This window comes from Zalophus californianus, chromosome 11 (assembly GCF_009762305.2).
Source record: "Zalophus californianus isolate mZalCal1 chromosome 11, mZalCal1.pri.v2, whole genome shotgun sequence".
In the NCBI taxonomy this organism is placed as follows: Eukaryota; Metazoa; Chordata; class Mammalia; order Carnivora; family Otariidae; genus Zalophus; species Zalophus californianus.
The window spans coordinates 25,724,038-25,744,542 of record NC_045605.1 but is presented as its reverse complement, the minus strand read 5'-3'; the positions used below and the strand labels follow the sequence as shown (position 1 = coordinate 25,744,542).

The following is a 20,505-nucleotide window of genomic DNA, read 5'->3' as shown; positions in this document are numbered from 1 at the left end:
CCCTGCCTTCAGGATCACAGTGCCTCTGTGCCAGTCAGCAAAGTCATCCTTTCCCCCAGGCAGACACACCCTCTCACTAGGGCAGAGCTGGGTGAGTGAGGCACTGGCATGAGTTCTACCTCTGTATGTGTCTTGCACAGTGAACAACCTGCACAACTGTATGCAGTGGCCCTACTCACCACAATCCTTCTCATCTGAGCCGTCGCTACAGTCCTCCTTCCCATCACACTCAGGGTTGCTCTTGCTCAAACAGAGCCCGTTCTGGCAGCGATAGGTGTGTTTGGAGCAGGTAACAGTTCTCACTGTTCAAGAAGGAGTACAAGGGGCAGGCAATCAATTCCTCTGCAGCACCCAACCAGAAACCTAATGACCCATCCTCCTTATGCTGCTCATCAAGCCTGTCCCACCCATCCGCACCCATGCCCATGTCCTCCCAGCCTCGCCAAAGGTTCTCCACCTTCCGGAAGATTCTCCCCCCACTGACGCACTTTCGCAACACACTTAACGTCTAGGGTGGTTTGTGTTTGTTAAACTTGGGACCCCCTGCAGTCTGAGTGTGCTCACGGCGGCTTCCTTCCTTCCTGCTCCCACCAGGCCTCACCGAGGGCACACATGGCCTCGTCGGAGCCGTCGCCACAGTTGTCCGTCCCATCACACTGCTGGTTCTGTGGGACGCACTTCCCACTGCCACACCTGAAGGTCTGAGCCGGACAGCCTGGGGGCGGGATGCACGAACACTCAGCAGTGGCTCGACGGGCCCCTGCTGAGGGTGGGCCGCAGGGAGGCCAGGCCAGCCCCACCCCTCACTCACTGCACTCCAGCTCGTCGCTGTTGTCCCCACAGTCGTTGATGCTGTCACACACCCAGAAGAGGGGCTTGCAGAACTTGTTCTTGCACGTGAACTGGTAGGTGGCGTTGCATTCTAAAGGGAGTAAGGGGTAGCATTCAGCTGGGCTCCTGGCCCTCGCTCTGACATCAGTCATTGCTCACTGCTTCCTAGAGAAGCAGGCGCGACCAGACAGCTGCCCGGGGACCCCTTTCCCTGCTGGGGGGTTGGTTCTGGGGCGTCCCGGCGTCCCGAGCTATGGAAGCTGAGCCCGGTACTGCAGAAATTCTCTACTCTGCAGAAATACCCAAAAGGCGGAAGGAGGGGCGGGGCGTGAAGTCTACACGGGGTGTGGGGGGTGGGGACAGCGTCCAGGCGCGGGGCACAGTGCGGGCAGAGGGGACTCACGGCAGTTGAGCTCGTCACTGTAGTCCGTGCAGTCCGCCCAGCCGTCACAGCGCAGCTCCTTCTGGATACACCTCCCCGTGCTACACATGAACTTACCCGGGCACGCTGCAAGGGAGAGGGCAGGCCTGAAGTCCAGGCCACCAGCCCTGCCTCCCACGTCGGCTGCCCTCCCTCGGGGGCCACCCTCACCGCCACACTGAGGACCAAACAGAAAACTCTTCCCCCTCCAGCCCTCAGTGTAGAGAGGAGCGGGCTGCAGTTGGCACCAAGGGCAGGGGTCTCCCAGCCCCACCCAGCTGTGGCAAGTGGGGTTCCTAGAACCTACAGCCAGCACAGGAGGGCCAGCCGCAGACCCACAGCGAGGGGCCCCTCCTGACCGCCAGTGACCAAACCCCAGGGAGCTCCAGACAAAGTGGAGAGAGGCTGGCTGGGTGTGCACTCGGTTCTCCTGCCCTGTGTCCTTGCCGGCCACATGCCTCCAAGTGCCAGGCTCCCCCTGCCCAGCACGGAGCAAACCGAAGCTCAGCGGATCGATGACGTACGCATCCTATCCAAGTGCCAAAAGGCATCCCGAGATTTCCTTAATTCTAAGGCCTTTCCCACATTTCCGTGCTTCTGCAATTGGAATGTGTCCACCAACCAACGTCGTGAGGCCGGGGACAAAGCTGAGGGTGGATGGGAGTGAGCCTGGCCCGGAAGGTGGGGCCTTCACCTTGTGCGCTGCACCGGTGCTTAGTTACTTATCAAAGGGCTTTGGTCGGCCAGTTACATTTTGGGTGGCGAGCCGTGCTGTTGCATTTTAACTTAAATTTGGATTCTCGTGTATAGTTAAAATGTCTCCCAGAAGGTTACTCTCTGACGTGGGGCTGACACAAAAAGTCACCATGGATGCGGACGAACTTCTCTCACACAACAGACAGGGAAACTAAAGGCCACAGAAACCACCACATCTCTTAGGTAGAGACCGCAGAATTTTCGGAGCTCGGAGTACTTCGTGTGACGAGTCCTGCCCCAGGATTTTCTCCTGTGTCTCAGAATTACGCTGCCATTCCCCAAGGGGCCAAAAGGCCACAAAGACAGGCACGGATCTGCAGAGGCACGGCCATGCTGAAACACAGGCACAGATGGCCCAAAGGAACCCTGGGGCCCTCGGGCTCTGGTGTCTCCCACAGGGACTCGAGGGCACAGCCTGTACCAGCATTCCCTGCCCACCTTTGCCAAGAAATGCATTTATGGCAGCCTTTTATTTTATCCCTCCAAAGGCCACCGGAGTGATATGCACCTTGCAATCTCTGGTATCTCAGACTCAGGGAAGCACAATGCTAGGAAGATACACAGCAGAGGGTTCGTTGCGGGCCAGTCCCTCTAGCCAAGCTCCTCCTTCTAGAGACGTGTACTCACGGTCACTGGAATCATAGGAGAGGTACTCGGCTAGGAAACCTGTGTCGGTGTAGGACTGATCGGAATGGAAGCGCACAGTGATCCTGCTGCTCCTACTGGTAACTACAAACTGGGGCCTCTCTCCACAGTACCTGCAGGGGGCGGTCAAGGGTAAGGAGGGGATCTGGAGGGGCTGGGGGCACCCCTCCCCCTCCAGCACTGGCGCTGTTCCAGGGCACTCACTTCTCCCCGTTAACCTCCACGTAGTCCTTGGGGCAGGAGCCCGGGGGAATGTTGGGCTCCACCAAGTAGAAAAGCTTGAAGAGCACTTTCACATTTTGGTTGTTGGGCACCTAAGGAGGGAGATGCTGCTGGGGGTGGGGGGGGGTCTGTTGTGACCTTCCCTCCTCCTAAACCCAGGGACACAGCGTGCTGCTGGCCACGGGCGCTGGGGGACCATGGCACATGGCACAGTCGCTGCGTTTTTCTCTCTCCGACCCATGTGGGCAATATGGAACACACAGCAGGAGGGCCTCAGGTTGGACGTTTGGAAGAACTTCTAGACTCAGAGGCAAGAGACACTCTTCTATTCCTCAAGAAAGCTGGAGGTCCTCCCGGCATCATCGAAGAAAGGAAGGCGAGCCGGGTCTCTGACTCGGAGGGCATAAGGGGGCCTGGGCGGCAAGACTCTCGTCTTGCTGCATCTAGCAAGTGCTTTCTCCACGCCTCACGCACATTCTGCGACTTCACCTCTGAGAGGCAGACACCGTACTCTCCTCTTACCCAGGAGCAAGCTGAGGCACTGACGGGTGGGGTGACTGGCCCGGGGTCCCTCAGGCGGCCGCTGATCAAGAGCTAGGATTTGAGTCTTGGGGATGCTGTAAGATCAGCCCCCTCCACCCTGTCCCACCCTGCAAGCTTTAGATATTTGCTATTTGGGGGCTGCTAAGGGAGCCCATCTCCCTCTCCTTGCGCTTCCTCACTTGCCATCCTAGAGCAGCCCTCTCTCTTGTCTTCCCTCCCCCTAGAGCTCTCCTGCCCTCTCTCCCGCTTCCACCTCCTCCCCCTCTCTCCCCCTTTCTGCTCTCACAGGCACCCTACAGCTCCTACCTCAATGTCCCACGTGCAGTTCATGTTGGGCGGGTAGTGGCCAGGATAGTAGGGGCTGCTAAATGTCCCATGGGTGCCACGTAAGTAGCCTCCACAGGCTGAAAGGAAACGCAGGAGAAAGAGCCTGAGGATCGAGGACCCCGGCAGAGGCGGCCCTCCCTTCTCTCAAGCTGCGCGCCTGGGCACCCGCACACTCCACAACCAGTTGCTGGAAGGTGTGAGTGCTGGGAGTCTGACCCCTTTAGGGAGGGCTTCCGACCCACATGAGAGGCAAAAGGCCCTGTGGCTTAAGGTTCCCACCTCTGTCACCGACCAAGGCCAGTTCACCAGCCAAAGGGTCTGTCCTGCGCCTCATGGGCTCAGACCAGCCCCTCGGATCTGTCCCTCCTCTGCCCCGCCATGCCCTTCCTTACAGCTCCGCTTAGGCAGCTGGAAGAACGTGGCCTCAAAGCCAGGGTGTCGCCGCTCGGTGTTGGTGATCAGCGTGACGAGCAGGACATTCTGGGAGGAGAGGAAGGTCAGGTTGTAGGAGGGAGGGTAGGTGCCACACAGCCTGTGGGGGGGCAGAAGGGGTGCATGTTACCGAGAGCACAAAGAACCCCAGCGTCCCTAACCCCAGTCCCATCCACAAAAGGCCAAGGGTGGGGTCACTTCAAAGCCCCTCCCTGCATAAACGACCTGAATAAGGATTTAGTTGTAAGACTGTCTCTTTTTTTTTTTTTTTTAAGATTTTATTTATTTATTTGACAGAGAGAGAGACAGCTAGAGAGGGAACACAAGCAGGGGGAGTGGGAGAGGGAGAAGCAGGCTCCCGCCGAGCAGGGAGCCCGATGCGGGGCTCGATCCCAGGACCCTGGGATCATGACCCGAGCCGAAGGCAGACGCTGAACGACTGAGCCACCCAGGCGCCCTGTAAGACTGTCTTTTAAACAAACAGCAAAAACTCAGAAACCTCGAATACCTGACCACAGAAGATTCATTCAACTATGAGGTAAATAATAACAATAATAGTAACAGTAACAGCAGCAACACCACTTAGGAACATGCCAGGCTATGTATCTATTCACTCAGGCATTCTTCCTAACAATTCTACTAAGTAAATACTATAATCCCCTCTTTACAGACAAGGAAACCGAGGCACAGAGAGGTGATATAACTTGCCCAAGGATCCACAGTTTGTAAGTGACTGGGCTGAAAACAAAACTCAGGCATCCTGGCTCTGGAACCGACGCAGCCAAAGACTGTGTCCTGATGCTTCCACACAAGAATGCCACGTTATGCAACCATTACAAATGACAGAAACAAGCTTACTGATTCGGAAAGAGCGTCATGACATACTTCAGTTTTAAGAAGCAGATAGCAAAACCAAATGTGCCCTATAATCCTATTTTTATTTTTTTATTTACTTATTTTTATTTTATTTATTTGACAGAGAGAGACACAGCGAGAGAGGGAACACAAGCAGGGGGAATGGGAGAGGGAGAAGCAGGCTTCCCCCCAGGACCCTGGGATCATGACCTGAACCGAAGGCAGACGCTTAATGACTGAGCCACCCAGGAGCCCCATAATCCTATTTTTAAATCTATACACAAATGTACCCGGACACAGCAAAAAGAGTGAAGAACGTACATCACAAATCTCACAGTGATTACTTCTAGATAGTAAGATTACGACTGAGGTTTGTGCTCTTTGTACATGTCTGTTTCCCAGTTTTTCCTTTCAGAGCCATGTGCTGATTTTGTTGGACAATTCATAAACTAGAGAGAAGGAAAGAAACCTTGCAGAAAAAGGGTGTTCAGCCTGGAGCCCTGGCTGCTGAGCTGTGGCGGCAGATGGTTCTATCCTGTTTGGAACCTGAATTCTAGCCCATTATTTATCACGAAACGTCTGCCCACCTCATTTCTGCAGACAGCAAGGGAAGGCTCTGGCCCACTGAGTCAGGGAGAGCTGAGGAGAGGGCAGTCCACCCCCACCCGCAGCGCTGTGAGAGGCACGCTCCATCCTGGTGGGGGGTGGGGGGGTGCGGGTGGCCATCTGGGCACCCCCACCTCCTCAGCAGGTGTATGATGCCTTCTTATTTCCTGTAATCCTGAGGCTTTGGCCGCTGGGTCGCTCTTCCCTCCAGGCGACCACCCACCCTAATGGAGGTGGCCCTAATCACCCCACGACCAGATACCAGACAACCAGAGATGGCCCTGTGCCCCAGAACCCACTGGAATTATTCGAACCAGCCAATCCTTAACCTACATACAAGGCCTGGCCTTGCCTTTCCCGGAAACCATGACAAAGGCTCTGGCCCCTGTTTCCCCCCCCCAGCCCCCTCTGCCTCCTGACTGACCCTGGGGCTTCCCCATGTGGCCCCACACCTGGGGACTGCCCCTCCTCTTGGGAACTGTCAGGAACAAGTGATCATTGAAAAGATCCTGATTTTTTCAGTCCTGATCCATCGGCCTGAACATAAGTGAATGTAATAAAGTGGGGTCTGCACCTCCACTCTGGCGAAGAAAGAAAGCGCACCCAGCTCGCGGGCACCGAGGAGCCGCTGAGCCTTCCTCACCCTGGTCACGGCTGATGAAATCGCCTCTGAGCTGCTCTGCGGGAGCTCACGCCAAGGCCCACACACACCTGATCCCTGCTGCCCAGAACGTGTGCAGGGGCCTCAAGTCCCACAGTCTATCTCCAGCCCACGCTGCCCTTCCCTCCGTGGGCAGCCACCAAGCCCACCACCCCCCACCCTCGGCCCACCTCTGAGTCCCTGGGACACTCACTGCACCACGGCACGCGGCTCCACGGGGCTCAGGGTGTCATACACCATGACCAGGTCACTGCCACGGTCGTCACAGGACGCGACATCAAAGCTGCGGAAGGTGAGGCTCAGCACGGACTCGGCATCCCCCCGCAGGGTCCACTGGCAGCGGGCCCAAGCTGGGTACGGGCTGTCGGGGAAGCCAGGCGTGGTGAAGCGGGTCAGCTCCCCGCTCCGGGCGTGCAGGGCGAAGCTGCAGCTGTCTGTGTGGGAGACAGAGCGGCTGTGGGGGCAGGGCCAGGCGCAGCCGGCAGGGGTGAGCCACCCAGAGCCTCCCTGGCGGTGCACCCAGGCCCTCCGAGATGTTCCAGGCTGCCCTGGACCCGGGAGAGACCGAAGAGGGGGCTTCTCGTGGCCTGGGAGCGATGGGGGGTGTGTGTGAATGATTTGGGGACCCCCTTGACTGAAGGGGCATCTGGCCACATCCGTCCTCTTCTCTGGGAGATGGGCATGATACTTACTGTCCTTGGCGGTCTGTACTGTTCTGGAGTCAGTGGCTGAAGAACAAGAAGGAGAATGAAGTATTTAGTGGCGTGGTTGATTTCCTCATTCCTGCTTCCTTGCTCCCCTAGAGGGGAGTGCGGGGCCAGCAGGCTGACTTCCTTCCATGCCCTGGCTCAGGAGTGCTCTTCCCCCAACGGTCCAGGGCCTGGCCCTGCACCACCGACGATGGGCCCCACACACGCCCACCCCTAGCATCCCTGTACTCACGGAAGGCCACCACGGAGGTCAGCACGAAGGAGCCGAGGGCGCGGGCGCGGGGCGGTAATGTGACCACACGCTCCTCGGCCATGGCGCGCTCGGCCTCCTCCACCAGGTATTTGGGGATGCTGAACTCGGACCAGTAGTAAGCGATGACGCTGCCCTCACTGGGGGAGAGGGGTGAGCCTGAGGCACGGGGCGGGGGTGGGGCGCGCTGGGCACCCCACCTGTCCCCATACTCTCCCAGATGCCCGGCGCAGACGGAACGGCTCAAGTCCCCAAAGAGACCTTCCTCCAGGCAGAGGCCCACCCCAGATTCTTTTATGCTTCCCCACCTTTTGATCCCTTAAGCCAGACGTCTTGCCCCTTGACCCTCTACTCTCCGTCTCACGCCCAACCAGACGTGTTCTGGGGCCAGATCGCGTTTAGGAATGGGACCGCAGCCTTGGGCTGTGGACCCAGCTCTCCCACTAGCTTGGGCGCACTGAGGAACAAATTCTAAAGTCTGCCTCCTCATCTCGGAGAGAGGATGCGAATGCCACCTGCCACACAGCATTCATAAGGATTAAATTAAACTAACAAAATCAAAAGCATTTTTGAGATAAAGTCTATTTTTACAGAAGCATGTGGAAGGCTGAAGGCTGGTTGAGCACGGAAAATATGAAGGCTCACGGAAGCCTTCCAAAGCCAAGTTTGGAAAAGTAACACCCGGTCACCACCATTACTGAACGGCGTCTGTGGCCACTGCATTCACCTGCAATCACCCGTAACACCTGCATTCACCCATGTCACCCTGGCAACACCCCTGCGGTGACCCCTGCCCAGGAGACAGCACGATGCCGTGAGCTGAGGAAGAACAGGGCCTGGTGCCCTGGTCCCCAAGCCAGACCTCGCGGCTCCATCACCCTGCAATCTGTGAGCTTTCTGCCCCCCAAACACACACACACTGCACCAATCCCGCCCAGCCTTCTCCCCAGCACCCACCTGAAGGCAGTCACGGCCGACTCCTTGTGGTAGGGGCCCAGGGATGGCACCCCACTGTATAACAGCTTCAGCTGAGGGAAGGAGAGAAGGCTCACGGCTGGCCAAAGAGCAGCAACACCCCCCCCCGCCGCTGCCCAAGCCTGTGCCGCCCCCTCCCTCCGGGGACCTGGGCCCCCTCCCCAGGTACCTGGAAACCCACGCCACCTGCAGCCCAGGGATCTGGGAGGAAAGGGAGCCGTGTCCTCTCGGCCCAGGTGAGGTGGGAGCGCCAGGGCAGACAGCAGGGACGGGGCTCCCTGCCCTGGGGCTGGACTCACCGCTTCCTTCACCTTGTTGGCCAGGTTTGCAAACTCAGTGGAACTGGAGTTCTCATAGGCATCCAGAAAGTTCTCATTTGTGATCCTCAGGTAGCCATTGAAGACTTTCTGAACCCGCACGTTCCGGTCTATGGGAGACCAGAGAAGGAGGGTGGTCAGAAGAAGCGACACCGTCCCTGCCACCATCCTCAAGCTGCCCTCAGCAACCCCCAGGGAGCGAATGCCAGGAGGGGCCAGTGGACACATGAGCCTCTGGGCCAACACTCCTCCCTTATGGCTTCAAAGAGCCAGGGGAGACAGAGCCCTGGACCCTTCCTCACCTGTCCCCCACCTGCATCCCCTGTTCTCTCCCTCATGTCCCCCACAACCGGTAGCCCCTGCATCCGTCTACTGAGAGGGGAGGTACAGCCACCCCCAAACCACCCGCCCCAGAGCCAACCCCTGGCTTTACTCACACTGGAAGTGCCACACCAGGAAACATGCCACGATAGAAAGCAAGAATAAGCCAATCAGCACGGCCACCAGCACCACCCAACGCTTCGGGCCCCGCTTCTCAACCTTCTTGGTGTTGTTGACTGGCAGGAACTCCACGCCTTCCTCAACACCGTTCATGCTCTGAACAGAGAAATGCAACACAGCTCAGACACTCTCCCTCCCCTCAACAGCCTCCCCAGCCCTGCTCCAGGAAGAAGGTTTACCCTTTGTAAAGTCCCGCTTGGAGAAAAAAGCAAGGAGAAATGAGAAGTGGCCTTCTCATCCATGCATCCCGTGTCTGGGCAGCACCATACATGTATCGCTTAAGAATTGATAGTTTAAATGAAAATGAAACCCAGTCATGGAGGCTTTCCACTCAAATGAATCATCTTTGACGCAGGTAAATGCCCGTGTGTGAGGAGAAAGGGCCATGCCCAGGGCCATGATTGGCTGCGTCAACTTCTACAGGCAGCCCCTCCTTCAGCTGACACAGCCCTGGGGTGTGGTGCAGAGAGCCCCTGCCAGCTTCAGTCCCCACTGATCACGGAGGGGGAAGGGGGGGCAGGAGCCTATGGGCCGCACAGAAACTGTACACCCTACCCAGTGGCCTTGCTCTGCCAATGTTTAACCAGCCCGAAATAAAAAGGCAGTAAACCCGGGCAGCCCTGCCATGCCACCATGGAACCAGCCACTGATTCCCGCCTCAAGTGTCCCAGTCCGGGATCTCAAGGTGACATGAGGCTAGGTCACTACTGGAATCCACACCCACGCTCACCTGAGAGCAGGAAAAGCAAAACTTCCAATAAACAGGGCGACAGCTTCCTTCCTAGGCTCCTCCCAGTCAGGGGCTCTCCAGGAAGAGAGCAGTAGGAATATGGCGGCTGGGGTGTCTACAGGCCCGTAATGACAGGGAGGCAAACTCTTCAGCACTATAACACACTCTGTCTGCCCTAAACCCCGGAGAGGAGCTCTGCCCTTTCAGCTTTAACTACCTCAGACCCATTCCAAAAGGGTATGTGATCAAAGCAATAGCCCCCACCCACAAATTCCACAGATGCAGCCATTTTAACAATGTGTTTCCAGATGTGGTTCTTCTGTTGTCCTCCTCATGCTCTCAATGATGTGCTTGAACTGACATTTCTTGATTTGTTACATTTAAACATCATCTATTAACTTCACCATTATGAGTCTCCCCATTCCTGCCACCCTGGATACTCATATTTCTGTTTCATAATTGGTTATTTTTGTGACCCTAATACTGCGTACAGAAACACACCCCATTGCTAACTCTACTTTGGTAATCATATTGCAATATATAAATGTATCAAATCAACATGTTCTATACCTTAAACATTACACAATGTTCTATGTCAATTATAGCTCAATAAAATAAATTTTTAGAAAGGAAAGAAACACAGCCCAGAGGTGATCACCTAAAATGCTTTCATGATCTGCTTATTGTGGAATTTATCTCCATATTTCTAAATAACACTATCTCTTGATTCATCTATTTAAAATATAAGCATCTGACTTACTATTATGATAATTTGAATTTTAATATCCTTTCTTTGTCTCACCCATACTCCCAATAGTTACAGGGCTAAAGTTTTTTTTGTTTTGTTTTGTTTTAAATTATATCCACACTCTATATTTTCATTACAGTTGGCCCTTGGAGGGTTAGGGGTATCCACCCCTACACAATCAAAAATCCACATGTAAATTTTGACTCACCCAAAACTACTCATAGCCCACTGTTGATGAGAAGACTTACTGATTAACACATATTTTGTATGTTATATGTATTACATATTGTACAATAAGGTAAGCTAGGGAAAAGAAAATGTTAAGAAAATCGTAAGAGAAAATACATTTATAGTACTATACTGTATTTATATATTAAAAAAAAAAACCCGCATATAAGTGGGACCACGCAATTCAAACCCGTGTTGTTCAGAGGTCAACTGTATTAGTCTTTGGAAATACTGTTCACTATTGTTTCCTTCCCAGTACAACTAATTTATTTCTCCTGCTGCAAAATTCATTTACTTGGGTTTCTTTTTAACATATACCCAGGTCTTTCTATACAATCTAAGAGCTCTGTAATACTCTTCTAATCTTCCACACATAAAGTCTGTCAACCTTCCCACTTCATTTTTTCCTGGAAGCTTCCCTCCCTAGGACTCTCTGCCCTTTCCTATAGCTATTGTCTGGAACTTCCTGCAATATCACACTGGGAATTTCCTTCCTCTCCCTCTTGTGTTAAAAACCCCTATTTCCTGGATTCCATGTGTTCATCTTTCTTGGTTTACTTCATTTTGGTGGAATACATACCTCAGTAGCTTCCCAAGAGAGAAAATTTTTCAGACTTTGCATGTTTCTGAGTACCTGACACACATTTGTTGATAGTTTAGCTGGGTATAGAACTATAGGTTTCAAATAATTTTCACTTAAAATTTTGAAGGCTCCATTGTTTTTTAGCTTCTAATTTTGCTTTTGAGAAATAAGGTAACAGTACAAATCCATTTTTTCTTATTCATAATTTGTTATCCCTATCTGAAAGCTTTGAGGATATGCTTTGAATTGGGTCTTTAAATTTCATTATGCTGAGCTCTCTCCACCTGCCCTTTGAATTTGGAAATTCATATCTTTCAGTCTGGGAAACTTTCTTGTACAAGCATACTTTGTTTTGTGCTTTGCTTTATTGCACTTCACAGATAACACATTTTTTACAAATTAGAGGTTTGTGGCACCGTGTGTCAAGCAAGTCTATCGGTGCCATTTTTTAAAAATTTTTTATAAATTTTTTTTAAGTTTGTATGTATTTATTTGTCAGAGAGAGAGAGAATACAAGCAGGCAAAGCAGCAGGCAGAGGGAGAAGCAGACTGCCCGCTGAGTGAAGAGCCTGATGAGGGATTCAACCCCAGCACCCTGAGATCACCACCTGAGCCGAAGGCAGACGCCCAACCAACTGAGCCACCCAGGAGTCCCTATCAGTGCCATTTTCACTTCCAGTTTCTGTGTCACATTTTGCTAATTCTTGCAATATTTCAAAACTTCTCATTATTATTATATCTGTTATGGTGATCTGTCATCAGTGATTATGACTCACTGAGAGCTCAGATGATGTTTGACATTTATTAGTAATAAAGTATTTTTAAATTAAGTATATACATTGTTTTTTGTATAGTGTAAACGTAACTTTTATAAGCACTGGGAAACCAAAAAATTCATTTGACTTCCTTTATTGTGACATTTGTTTTATTGCAGTGACCTGGAACTGAACCCACACTATCTCCAAAGTATGCCTGTATTATTTCTTAAATTATGTCTTCCCCTTCATTTTCTCTAGTCCTTCTGCAATTCCTATTACATTGATTCTCTACTTATCCTTTCTCTATTATCCATCTCACTTTTTTCTTTTTTAAGTAATCTCTACACCCAACATGGGGCTCAAACTCATGACCTCAAGATCAAGAGTTGTATGTTCTACCAACAGAACCAGCCAGGCACGCCCGTCTCATTGTTTTTTAACTTTTCCACTGAACTCTTCATTTCTGCTGTGAACTCATTTCCAAGAGTTCTTTCTTGTTGAATTTTCCTCTTTCTTATTCTCTGAATTTTGGATGCAAAATCTTCTCATCTTTATATTGCTATTAAGTACTTGTTCTCTGTTTTTGACTTTCTTTTTCATGTTGAAGACTTTCCTCAAATGCCTCAGGGTGTTTGGTTGTTCATTCATATTTAGGAATGAGGTCCTAAAAGCAGTTTGGGAGCTCTGTGTGTATGGTTTGCCACCAGTGGCTTTGCTGTAGGCTACAATTAAGTGGCTAGCCAGATTTTTTTTTTACTAGGCACTCCCAACTGTTAAGTTAGGTCTATCTCTTCTATGGGATGGTTTAATTGCTCCAGAGAATAATTTTCTAATATCCTGGAAAGATTGATTTAAACCCAGCCACTAGCATTCTGAAACACATGAGAGACTAGGCCTTTGACTATTCTTCACCCCTCACTACAGCCTTCCTCTATACCTAGTGTCCTCAAGTCTAGAGAAATCAATTTCCCATTCCTTATGGGGGACTGGTGGGGTAGGGGTATGTTTGTTTGGGATCGAAGTGGGGATCTGGGATTTCTAACAATGCCCTTCCCCAGCTCTCCTCTATCTCATAGCTTGAGCCCAATTCCTGAACCTGGGAGTGGACATTATCAAAGAATACTGTAAGAATATTTCCAAGAGCTAAAGAGAGGCACATAACTTTAAATTCAAAGATGAATGAAATGAAAGAGCATGCTTAACTAAATATATCATGATGAAATTTCAGGACACCAAGGATAGAGGAGATCCTTTGCATCTCTCCCTGGTGTTTTTTCCCCGCTCTCATATTTTACATTTCTTTGTCATTTGGTTCTATTCTGGGATTTTTTAAATTTACTCTTGTGAACCTTCTATGGAATTTTAAAAATAGCTTCACTGACATATAGTTGACACAAAATAAACTGTACATATTTAAAGTGTGCAATTTTTGGCACATATATACACCCATGAAACCATCACCACAATCAAGATAATAAACATTATCTGTCATCTTCAAAAGTTTCCTCTTGGCCCTTCCCTCCCATTTCTCCCTGATTCCCTTTCCAGTCCCAAAGCAACCACTTACCTGCTTCCTAATTTGCTTTGTTCTAGAACTTTATAAAAATGGAATTATACAGCATGTACTCCTTATTGTCTGGCTTCTTTTACTCAGCATAATATTTTGAGATTCATCCACGACACTAGGTTTATTACGTTAACAGTGCATTCCTTTCTATTCTTGAGTAGTATCCCATTGCATGTATATACAACAATTTGTTTACTTATTCATCTGTTGATGAACATTTGGGGTGTTTTTAATTTGAGGCTATTCTAAATAAAGCTGCTATAAACATTCCTGTACAAATCCTCGTATTGGCATATGCTTTCATTTCTCTTGGATAAATACCTATGAGTGGAATAGCAAGTTTGCATGACAGGTTTTTTCTTAACTTTGTAAGAAGCCACCAAACTGTTTCCCAAAGTGACTGTATCATTTTACATTCCCATCAGCAGTGGACGAGGACTCCCATTGTCCACATCTTACCCAACATTTGGTATGGTCGATCTTTTTCATTTTAGCGATTCTAATAGATGTATAGTGGTATCTCACTGTGGTCTTAAGTTGCTTTTCCCTGATGACTAATGATGTTGAGCATCTTTTCATGTGCTTAAATTGCCATCTGTTTGTCTTCTTTGGAGAAGTGTCTTTTCAAATCTTTTCCCTAGTTTTTAAAATTGGTTTGCTTATCTTCACATTACTGAGTTTTGAGAGTTCTTTCAATATATTCTGGATACAAATCTTTTAACAGATATATAATTTGCAAAGATTTTCTCCTAGTCTGCAGCTTGTATTTTCATTCTCTTAACAGGGTCTTTTGAAGAAGAGAAGATTTTCATTTTGATGAATTCAGTTTGTCAAGTTTTTCTTTTATGGATTGTGATTTTGGTGTTGTATCTAAGAAATCTTTGCCTAATCCAAAACAACAAAGATTTTCTCCTATGTTTTCTTCCAACAGTTTTAGGTTTACATTTGGGCCTATAACCCATTTTGGTTTTTTTGTTTTAAAGATTTTATTTATTTATTTGAGGGCACCTGGGTGGCTCAGTCGTTAAGCGTCTGCCTTCGGCTCAGGTCATGATCCCAGGGTCCTGGGATCGAGTCCCGCATCGGGCTCCCTGCTCAGCGGGAGGCCTGCTTCTCCCTCTGCCACTCCCCCTGCTTGTGTTCCTGCTCTCGCGCGCTCTCTCTCTCTCTCTCTGTCAAATTAATAAATAAAATCAAAAAAGAGGGAGTGGCAGAGGGAGAAGCAGGCCTCCCGCTGAGCAGGGAGCCCGATGCGGGACTCGATCCCAGGACCCTGGGATCATGACCTGAGCCGAAGGCAGACGCTTAACGACTGAGCCACCCAGGCGCCTTGGACCTATAACCCATTTTGAATTAAAAATTTTTTTATTTGGTGCAAGGTATAGATGAAAGTTCTTTTTCTTTCTTTCTTTCTTTCTTTCTTTCTTTCTTTTTTTATATGGATATCCAATTGTTCCACTATAATTTGTTGCACAAACCATCCTTTGTCTACTGAGTTGTCTTTGCCTCTTTATCAAAAATCAGTTGTCCAAGGGGCGCCTGACTGGCTGTTGGTAGAGCAGGCAACTCTTGATCTCAGGGTCAAGAGTTCAAGCGCCTGTTGGGGAAAGAGCTTACTTAAAAAAAATTATTTTTGAATTATTTTTTAATTTTTTTAATCAGTTGTCCATATATTTTTGGGTCTATTTCCAGACTCCATTCTATTCCATTGCTCTCTTTAATAATGTTTAATGTGGGTCTATTCCCAGATCCATTCTGTTCAATTGACCTCTTTATGTATGTTTATGCTAATACCGTACTGTCTTCATTACTGTAGCTTTGTACATCAAAACACTTTTTGTTTAAGATTTTATTTATTTATTTTGACAGAGAGAGAGACAGCGAGAGAGGGAACACAAGCAGGGGGAGTGGGAGAGGGAGAAGCAGGCTTCCCGCAGAGCAGGGAGCCCAATGCAGGGCTCGATTCCAGGACCCTAGGATCATGACCTGAGCCGAAGGCAGACGCTTAATGACTGAGCCACCCAGGCGCCCCCAAAAAAGCTTTTGAAATACTAAGTGAGTTTAGCCAGGTTGCAGGATTCAAAATTAATACACCAAAATCAACTATATTTCTACATATTAGCAATGGCCAACTGGAAATTTAGAGAATTTTTAAATACTATTTACAATAAATATGAAATACTTACGGGGCAAATCTGACAAGGGATATACAACATCTGTACACTAAAAAATACGAAACTGTGAGAGAAATTTTAAAAGACCTAAATAAATCAAGTAATATCCCAGGTTCATGGATTAGAAGACTCAATATATTTGGCTATTCTCCTCAAATCTGTCTAGAGATTCAATATAATCTTGATCAAAATCTCAGCAGGCTTTTTGGAGAAATTGCTGAAGTGCTTCTGAAATTCATATGGAAATGCAAAAGACTCTGAATAAAAAGAACAAAACTGGAGGACCAATGTCACCTAATCTCAAGCCTTATTATAAAGGCAATGAATCTTTTTTTTTAATTTTAAAAATCATATATTTCACTCCCAAGACTGTTGTTTTATTCTTTGACGGTTACTTTATAGAGCAGACTTTTCTTATTTTATGAATGCACTACCTTCTTGGTCTTTCTTAGGATACTAATTTGGTTTTTTTTGTTTTTTTTTTTACATTAGAACTTTGTCTTCACCTTTCTCTTTCAGGGTGTAGATTTTTCATTAAATGCCCAATGGTCCTTGGTAGTCTAATCAGATTTACAAATGAAAAAATAGTAAGGCTTTGGCTAGACTCTCTGAATAGAGTGTGTGTATGTTTACATGTGTTAGGTAAAAATGTAACAAAATAATAGCTTATGAAGTTTATTTTCAATTTTCAGAGTAATTGCACAATATTTTCTTACCTGATCCTCACAACAATCCTGGAATCATTCATGACTGGTGCCATCACGCCCACTCTATAGATAAGGCAGGGAAAAATGATGACTGCAAGCCAACAGACTTGGTGGCAGACCCAGATTTAAGCCTGGTTTTCTACCTCCCAATGTGATCTGCTTCAGGAACTCAGGAAGCAGGTATTAAGGGAAATGGAAAGCAAGCTCCTTGGGAAGGGGAAAGTGGCTGACAGCATGGACAGTGGACCCCAGGGGCCACCCCCAGCCTTGCTATACAGCAAAACTGTCAGCTTTGGGACTGGCTCAATGGCAGGGCCTTGGTTGTCCCTACTGTGTGAATTCTGGGGCTCCACTCTGCCCAGACATGCTGTTTAATCAGTAACTAGACTGTTTCCTTTTATAACCCTACTCTCAGCTCCATTCTTAGGCATATTAGAGATCATCTTGCCTAACCTAGTCACTTTATTGATAAGGAAACTGAGGCTGACAGAGAGGGAGTGACCTGTCCAAAGTCACAAAGGCAGTGAGGTCAGAAAGCAGCAAAGCCGAGACAAGAGCCATGTCCTTCCAACCCCACGTGGGGTTTCAGGCCCGCACATGATCCATCCGCCTCCAGAGGAGGGGGGGACAGGGAGCTCCCATCCACTAGATCTCCACTGCATACATAACCATCTCTCTGCACATACCAATCTCTCTGCAGGGCCATAAAGCCAACGGGAGACAAAGTATGCCAGTCCCTGCTTCTGCCTCTTCTTTCTCTCTTTCATAAAAGTAAACACATCAGCAGGTGCACATAAAATCTCAGTGCTGTGAAGCCAGGTGCTTGCTTATCATGAATAGAGACAGAAGCTACAAAGCTCTTGTGGCCAGTTCCCACTGGCCAGCTCAAGTTAGATCACGGCCAGAGTCCCCAGAAACACAGGATGGCTCAAGGCCAGCTCAGACAAGAGAGCAAGGAATGACTTCCCAAAGGACAGATGCATATAAAGGGCTTGGAGTACACACACACTGAAAACCAGGAGGATTGAAGGGGTAGAACCCAAGGGACAGGCTGCAGGGACAAGATCAAATTACCACCATTTCCGTCCAACTTCCTGGAGGGAAACAGGAGGTACAGTCCAGAAATCCAGGGACTGTCCAAAAGAAATTGACTTAGAGAAGGTATGTGATGATATAAGAAAGACTCTTGCAGTCACCGGACTCCCATCAAGTAAAAAACTCACCAGACCTGAAAGCTAAATGCTAAGCAAACAAAACCTGGTGTCCAAGTCAACCAAAAAAAAAAAAAAAAAAAAATCCTTCCACTTTGAAAGGAATCTTCTCCCAGGTTCCCTGTCACCAGCTCCAACTCTCCAGGACCCACCCTCTCACGGGCTCCAGGGACCAGCAAATCCAAAGCCAGAACCTGCCATTGTAGCTCAGAATGTGCTCCTCACTAGAGAAAAGGCAACTGGTAAGTGTGTACATTTGTAAACAGCAAAAATAACACCAACTAACCAAAAATCTACACAAGATTTCAATCAGAACGGATGGGGGAAAAAAATTAATCTTCACGCTAGACTTTTTTTGTTTGTTTGTTTTTTTGAAGATTGTTCCTCATTTGGCTACAGCTGGGTGGGACCTGATGGGAAGGCAGGGTATGAAACTAAACACTAAAGAAGTCACTCAGAGTCTTGGGATGACATCACACAACTGGTAATCTGCTTCTGCTGCTGAAGGTCAAGATCAAGGGGCAGAGGTGATGTCACTGGCGGGAGACACAGGTGTTTTGCTCCGGCCTGAGATGAGGACAAGGGTGGCTGGCTTCATGTGACACCATCAGCTCTGTTGCCGACTTGTGGCAGATGCTCTTCACCTCCAGCTTTGGTGGCTAGTGTACCCACCACCAGATGAGATGGGTCCCAATTCCACCATCCACCACACAGCACGGTCATGCAAACATCCCTCAGATTGTTCAAGCAGGAAAGGACAATAGTCGGAGCCTCTGCAATGGTTTTCCAAGGTGAGGAGGTATTCTGTAGCACTCGAAAAAGCCCTCTTTTGCAAGGAGCAAGACAAAGCCAGCGTAACTCCCCGGGGCCACCCCCCCTGATGCCGGTTCGAGTCTAATCCTGGCCAAATTCCCCAGAAATACAGCATGGCTCAAAGTTACCTGACACAACAGGGCAAAGAATGACCTCCGAACACGAGCGCTGTATTGGTCATCCTGGGCGATACTGAGCACAGACATGCACAGAACTGACCCACCAGAGGTGACCCTGGAGAAAGGCCTCTTTTTCCAGTTGCTGATTAGGAAGGGAGGTGGGTCCCTACGTAGCTGGGCTCTCTCCAAACTCAGCTGCTGTGGACAGAGAACGGCCAGCCCATGCACAGGCTCCCCGAAGGCAGAGACTCCCCAGTGACCAGCACAGAGAGGACACTTGATTTGTTCAGCACGGCGGGGGGGGAGGGACAGAGGGGACAAATGAGAGGGGAAAGAAAACCCACACTGAAATCCTCCACCCACTCAACCACGCTGAGGCAATCGATCCCACAGAAGCTAGGAGTCTCAAGAAACCCACATGAGGCTCCAGTTCCCATGATCATACCACTTCAGCATTTCCCAGGCTTGTCAGGTCATGAAAAATCATAAAAGAATAAAATAAAGTAAACACAGTGCTTGCCCGGCATCCAGATTCCCAAGCCCCTCTCCCTGGAGATTCTGATACAGGAGGTCAGGGGCAGGGCTCTGGCATCTGGAAGTTTAACAAGACCCCCAGGTGATTCTTAGGAACCTGACAGTTCAAGAAAGGCTGCCTGCCATCTTCCAGAGGCTGCCTGCCTGGCTCACCCACTTCCCATTGCTGTGAGGAGCCTGCGAGGTTGAGTATCACCCGCCCCATTTTAAACCACCTGCATGTGAGGAACCTGCTATACGGGCTGCGCTTTGCTTCTTGCCCTGGGATCCTCCCACAAGAGGGTCCCGGAATAGGGGATCAGCGTCACCCCGAAGTCGCTGAGGCTGCCACCAGAGCTCCTCAGAGAGGCGCACTCCCAGCTGAGGCCTGGTCAGCAGGCGGTGAAATCCCTAAACCCTTTTTGGTGCCCAACCCTCTCACCCTTGCCCTTTGACCCCGTCCCTGTCCTCAGCTGACACACCAGAAGCAGCTGCTGGGAAACAGGTGAGGCTTTGGGGCCCCAAGGAGGATCCAGAATTACCTGTGGATCTGTGACCATCTAGGGGAGCAAAAAGCTGACCCACAGCCAACAGTTTCTACCTGAAGGAAGTAAATCACCACTCTGCTCACTTGGTCGGAGCAGGAAGGAAAGTCCCCTGGGGCCTGACTCAGCCACCGTGGGCGCTCTGTCTGCACTGAGACCCCATAGTGCTCTCACGGCCAGTATCTGGCTGCTTCAGGTGTCCCGCCGGGTCCCCTCGCCAGACCCTGCCCACACAGCCACGGGTCGGGGCCACACACCCCCACAGCAAGACCCCACAAGGGAATAGAAAACAGACCCACAGATCCAAATTCCTTCTTTCCTTTTTGAGGGGTTGGGTTGGTCATCACCTGGATGAGGGGTCGGGCCTGAGAACCCTGAGCCACTGGGGAAAATATTTCTCACTGTGCCTCAGTTTTCCCCCTCGAAAAAGTGGGTTAATAACCCTTCCAGCCTTCTAAGTAGAGGTGTTGTAAAACATAATTAGCTGATTCCTGCTAATGACAGAGGCCTCCCTACTATCGTCCTTCGATTCTCATTTCTCCACCCACAGTCCATCAACCTGCCTAAATTGACCAAGGCCCATCCCTCCCTCTGGTCTCGTCGAACAGCCAGAGTTCAAGTTCAAATATTACAATGAAACAAACAAAACAACCGTGCAGCCTCAAAGGTAGCCCGTGTCCCCTGCCCTCTTGTCACTTGCCCTTGACCAAAAGCACCAGGAAGGCCTTGTGCTCCCTTCCCAGCACCCACCCCTCCC

The 20,505-nt window shown here is 49.6% G+C and overlaps 1 protein-coding gene across 3 annotated transcripts in view; it reads right to left on the bottom strand.

Moving 5' to 3' along the window:
* Window positions 1-20,505, bottom strand: part of ST14 (ST14 transmembrane serine protease matriptase) — a 42,046-nt gene that overhangs the window by 11,003 nt on the left and 10,538 nt on the right. Inside the window, exons 2-16 of one of the 3 annotated variants that reach the window (XM_027579346.2) lie at window positions 16,557-16,610; window positions 8,989-9,148; window positions 8,534-8,661; window positions 8,217-8,287; window positions 7,242-7,399; window positions 6,992-7,027; window positions 6,493-6,733; window positions 4,138-4,277; window positions 3,725-3,822; window positions 2,858-2,967; window positions 2,636-2,766; window positions 1,235-1,339; window positions 812-922; window positions 602-715; window positions 180-302 (exon numbers count right to left, since the gene is read on the bottom strand). In XM_027579346.2, the coding sequence (XP_027435147.1) occupies window positions 180-302; window positions 602-715; window positions 812-922; window positions 1,235-1,339; window positions 2,636-2,766; window positions 2,858-2,967; window positions 3,725-3,822; window positions 4,138-4,277; window positions 6,493-6,733; window positions 6,992-7,027; window positions 7,242-7,399; window positions 8,217-8,287; window positions 8,534-8,661; window positions 8,989-9,145 (1,723 nt within the window). In that variant the 5' untranslated portion in view covers window positions 9,146-9,148; window positions 16,557-16,610. Of the gene's footprint in view, window positions 1-179; window positions 303-601; window positions 716-811; window positions 923-1,234; window positions 1,340-2,635; window positions 2,767-2,857; window positions 2,968-3,724; window positions 3,823-4,137; window positions 4,278-6,492; window positions 6,734-6,991; window positions 7,028-7,241; window positions 7,400-8,216; window positions 8,288-8,533; window positions 8,662-8,988; window positions 9,149-9,231; window positions 9,372-16,556; window positions 16,611-20,505 lie in introns of those variants that run through there. The other 2 variants (XM_027579345.2, XM_027579344.2) reach the window with 2 other exon arrangements.